Source organism: Schistocerca americana, chromosome 4 (assembly GCF_021461395.2).
Source record: "Schistocerca americana isolate TAMUIC-IGC-003095 chromosome 4, iqSchAmer2.1, whole genome shotgun sequence".
Classification (NCBI taxonomy): Eukaryota; Metazoa; Arthropoda; class Insecta; order Orthoptera; family Acrididae; genus Schistocerca; species Schistocerca americana.
In genome coordinates this window covers 249,609,292-249,614,651 of record NC_060122.1, presented here as the reverse complement: position 1 = coordinate 249,614,651, position 5,360 = coordinate 249,609,292, and the positions used below count along the sequence as shown (strand labels likewise).

General features: G+C 40.4%; 1 protein-coding gene across 1 annotated transcript; it reads right to left on the bottom strand.

Moving 5' to 3' along the window:
• Positions 1 to 361: 361 nt before the first annotated feature.
• LOC124613383 (cell surface glycoprotein 1-like) lies at positions 362 to 4,850 on the bottom strand. The gene is made up of 2 exons (XM_047142085.1): positions 4,776 to 4,850; positions 362 to 1,177 (listed from the first exon to the last, which is right to left on the bottom strand). The coding sequence occupies exons 1-2, from the start codon at positions 4,848 to 4,850 to the stop codon at positions 362 to 364; spliced, it is 891 nt and encodes a 296-aa protein (XP_046998041.1).
• Between the last annotated feature and the right edge of the window lie 510 nt (positions 4,851 to 5,360).

The following is a 5,360-nucleotide window of genomic DNA, read 5'->3' as shown; positions in this document are numbered from 1 at the left end:
TACACAACATTTCTGAACATATTCAAAGTGTCACACAGTTCAAAATATTCTACATAGAACTCAGTAATTTTTGAAGTCACTAAATCATGGACGAACATGGGCAATAGAGTGTAATGATCAGGTATACTGGGTTGAGGGTGTAGAATGGACGCAGGGAGCTAATGAACTTGGTCCTTCGTAAGAATTGTGGCTACAGGCCTCAATATGGGATGTGGAGCGATGAGGGCAAAGGTATATTTATAATATTACAGTGGAAGGGCATTAACTTTGAATTTGGATATTTAGAGATTAATGAGTCACTGGGATAGGGGACGACTGATTTTACATTTGAATTTGAAAAAACTGGTCATACATCAGGACCTCAACTGATGGGCCTTAAGTTTGGATCTGAAGGTAGAGGCTGGGCATTGAGATCTGAGGGTATTGGACGAAGATTAGGGTCAGATGGTATAAGTCTAAGATTGTGATCTGAAAGTATCGGTTTTATGTTTGGATCTGAAGGGATCGGACGGACAATGGGATTTGATGGTAAGGGATGGAGGTTAGGGTCAGAGGGTATAGGTCTAAGGTTGGGATCTGAAGGTATGGGTTTTAAATTCGGATCTGATGGTATGGGGTGGAGATTAGGGTCAGTAGGTATAGGTCTAAGATTGTCATCTGAAGGAATAGGTTTTAAATTTGGATCTGAGGGGATTGGCTGGACATTGGGATCTGAGGGTATGGGATGCAAGCTAGGGTCAGAGGGTATAGGCCTAAGATTTGGATCTGAAGGTATCGGTTTTAAGTTTGGGGGACTTGAGGGTATGGGATGAAGGTTAGGGTCAGAGGGTATAGGTCTCAGATTGGGATTGTATGGAAGGGGCCGTAAGTTTGGTGCTATAGGAACTGATCTAGCACTCCTGTCTAAGATTACAGATGGGTGATATGAACTGGAGCGCGAAGTTTTGACAATATGGTTGATGAAATGGGGAGCTATATCATCACTTGCTCCCCGGAAATCTTGTTGATTGATGTGCTTAGAAATGTAATAGTCTTCATGTATTTTTTCACTGTGCCGTCTGAAGTCCGAATCACTTCCAATGGCAAAGTCGCTTGGCTCTGAAACTCCGTGGCGATCACCTTCATTATATTGTGCACGCACTATAGTGACATAGAATGCGAACACCTCTGCGATTATCTGGAATGACAGAAATATTTGTTAGTCTTTGTTAATGCCCACAAGTATGTTAGCAAAGTTTCTGTTTAGCTTTAAACAAAGTTCTAGGAACAAATTACACGTTTTCTAGCTGACAACCACAATAGCTCCATGAGTGAATATGACTCCGTGGCAAAGTTGTAGCTGTATGCGGTGCTGGTGTAAAGGTTAGATTGTCACTAACTGCGCAAAAAAAATTATGCAACGTTATTAGAAACGCATGAACAAACACTTGCGAAACGATTATATTCTGCTCTTAAACATGGCTGGAAACACGCATTACATCACTGCAATACTACTGTTTTCTAATCCAAATGAGAAACTGTGAAGATATTTACTAACGTTATGTAGTCATCAGATATGCGGGACGTTAATTTATTATTGTTACAATAGCTCAACAATTTCGAGGAAAAATCAAAAGCAACGTTAAGCTCTTATCTGGAGTTTTGCGTCAACCACTGAACTCGCCTGTGAAAACTACAGACAGGAGCAGAGAAAGTTTAATTCAATCTTTCACTCTTTAACAGTCAGAAGGAGTTTAACGACTAAACATATTTAGAACGTAAAGGTCAGATTCATATATTGTAACTGTTCAGTGCATATCGTAACTCATTTTATTTTGGAAAGGAATATTTGATGGAAATATAGTTCGATTGTAGGTGAATACTCAGTCAATATCGAGGCACATGTATACGTAGCAAAATAGTTACAAAGTGCGAAGTGCCTCCATGGCCGTCGACCAAATTTATAAGCATATAATGACGGCTCACAAAATGTACACTGCTCACTCACATTCCAGTGTAACGTTACGTGATGTACAATGGGACTGTCTGTACACATCTTGTCCACTGCTGGATTAACTAAGTGATTTGTCTGAGTTTGTAACAGAAATCTTGGGCCTGGGGGCTAATGGAGCAGTATATTTCGAGATAACGAATTTGAAAGCATTCACTGTACCATAAAAGAGAGTCGCGATTGTACGGGTGGCGTTCAATACGTAACGAAACACATTTTTCTTTTACGCGGCCAATTTCGGTTGAAAAAACGCAGAACTTATTTTGGGACTTCGTGTAATATTTCCGCTTCAGCCCCTATAGTTTCATGAAGTTTCGATGGGTGACGGAGCTATACGTAGCCTTCGAAATGCTTTTTTAATGGAGGTGCCTTCCAAGCAAAGAGCTGTCATTGAGTTTCTTTTGGTGGTAAACCATAGAATTACAGATATTCATAGGCGCTTGCAGGATGTCTACGGAGACCTGGCAGTGAAGCACGGTGAGTCGGCGTGCAAGGCGTCTGTCATTATCTCAACAATGGACCGGTCCTCGTCATCTCCCTTACAACCCGGATTTCGCACCTTCCGACTTGTATCTGTTTGACCCAATGGAGTATGCACTTCGCGTGAAGCAGTACATGGATGATGGGGAGGTTATTGATTCAGCAAGATGTTGGCACAGAGGTCGACCAGCACAGTGATACACACAGGCCCTCCAGGAAAGATGACGTAACGCCACCGAATTGAACGCAGATTATATTGAAAAATGGAGTTTCGTAGCCAAGAGACTGGGAATAACACAGTGTAATGGATTCCTCAATAAAACCAACCTACTTTCAGAAAAAATGTGTTGCATTAGTTAATGAACGCCCCTCGAACAATGACGGTACTGTGACGCTGTAGAGCTACACGTACTTCTGACGTTCGAATAGAACGTCGGCTACTATAGGACATGAAGGCTAACTGTCTTCCTACATTGGAACATACCACAGCCCAAGTAACATATGGAACAACCTCAGTTGGATCCAGGATAACAAGTAAGCAAAAGGGGTCTTCGAAGTATGCGCTATGGATTCATGCTGATGACAGTAAAGAAACATTACTATTTTAAATTATTATGCGAAAATATCTGATGGAGAGAGGTCTAGCGTATGCTCTAGTGGCCTCCACTAGGATTATTCGTTCATTTTATGAGTACACCTCTCTTTTGTTTACGAAGCCGTTCTCAGAGTTCACTTTCGGCATCAAATAGTGATTATCTGTCTTGGAAAGGATAGGCAATCATAGGAAGGTATTACAGTTTGCAACATCCATAGAATTGTCTTCGTGTGATTGGACGAACAAGCTCAAGAATTCAAACGGTTTTCCTGGGTGTAAAATGCCTCGGAATGTAATCTTAAAGAATATCATGATATCTGTAAGAACTCTCCGCGATGCATTATTTAACAGCTGAGGAACACACTCCAAACAGCGTGGATTTTGATACTCGTATTTGTGTCCATCTATAAGCACCTGACTACGTCACTTCATGATCTATCAATAACTCCTCAGGGTACTAAAACGAAGTTAGAGTTTAACGTCCCAACGACGAGGGGATTGTTGGAGACATAGCACAAACGCATTGGAGAAGAATGGGGAAGGAAATTAGCCATTTCCTTTCGAAAGGAAATATCCCGGCATCTCCCTTAAGAGCACTGATTAGTGTAGCTTTCTATTTGTGAACTGTTACACAAAACAAGTTTTCTTCATTTCTATTCAACGTAGAGGCAAATGCTTTGTACAAAACGTCACGAGCTGTATTTACATAGTGCAGAAAGGACGAAAAATGGTGTAGGCTAGTTCAAATTGACCTCACGCATTCTATTTATAACTTTAACTGGAATTATTATTTTTTTTCTAGTGCAAGAGTCGATTTCGCTGCACTTTACAAGAGATACTTCCATGTAATGTAATAAAAAAATAATCACCAATGAAATGAGGGCAACCTTTACTATTTATTTATGTCCGTAATGCCAAAAGATTGGAATACGTATCACATGTAAAAAGTCTCCAAAGGTTTGGAACTTTTTCAGTATTTTCCACTTTTGAAATATTTAAGGAAAACTGTTCTGCCCATTATAAAGTAAGTCGCTGGGTTAAGTAGAACACAAATTAAAGTGTGCTTGAAGTATTGAAAATCAAAGCTATGGGAAACTGAAGAAGCTATGTACAAGAGTTCAAACAATTCAAATAGCATCAGAACAGTCCAGCACCTTCAGCTACTTCAACCTAATGCACGGTGTCTTCCTTTTTTTTTCTTTCATCTTCTCGCTCCTGCGTTCAACCTTTATTTATTATTTGTAGAGAAAATCTCTGCTGATCTCCGTATCAGCAGTGTTATCGTCAACACTATTCCCGATCCATAACTCCTAACCCCCATCCCCCTGTTGTTTCTGCGCCACCAAAACGTTTTACATCACTCAGATTTTGAAAAAAATTGTTATTGGTCGTCTTCACTGCTTTTTGCGTAAGTTGCTCTATTCAAAAGTGCCTTGTGAAAACCATATCCTTTCTCGGAACATTTCGGGCAAAATGTATGCCGTGATTGGTGTTTGTTGAAAGTTAAAAAAACTGCTTATATTGCTCTTACCAGTATTGCCAAACCTCAAGTAACACTGGAACAAATCACTCTCATTATCTGGAGTTATTCACGGCCGGTTAACGATTGCCACTCATTAATCTTTTACCTTAATCCCAACTATTTTGGCGCGTTTTCACAACATTTAAATTCGAAATTTCTTTCTATGCATACACTTTTGCTTCCCTCACCTCCACGAAACCTTTTGAGTCTCTGTCATCAAACCAGAAATAATAATTCAGATCTTTGAAAAACTTTAAAAACATATTTACCTTCCATTTCACCTCTTCAAACCATAAAACTTATGGAACCATTAAATAAATGGCTCGCAACTTCTTAAGAGAAAACTTTCAATGAAAACTTGAAAACGGATAACTACAAACACACATGTCTGAAGTCTGAGTCTCAAGTAGAATAATTTTGTCATGGGTGACTTTCCCAAGAATACCCGTTAAGTAAAACAGGGTGTCCTGCTGCGTGAAGAAGTCCGTAGCTGCCTGCTGTACGTCCTCGTCAAACAGGAATCGTCGACCTTTCAAGGCCTTTTTTATGGAGCCAAAGGCGTGATTATGGCATGGGGAGAGATTAGGACTATAGCGCTGGTGTTCGAGTGTCTCACACCTCAGTTGGCCTAACTTCTGCGTTACGACATTTGCGATGTGGGGCAGTGAGTTGGCATTAAGTAGCAGCACTCCTTGTTACTCACCATCCCACAATGGCGGTTTTCGGCAGACATGCAGCCCCTACCCCATACACATTCTTCATCATCCGATAGA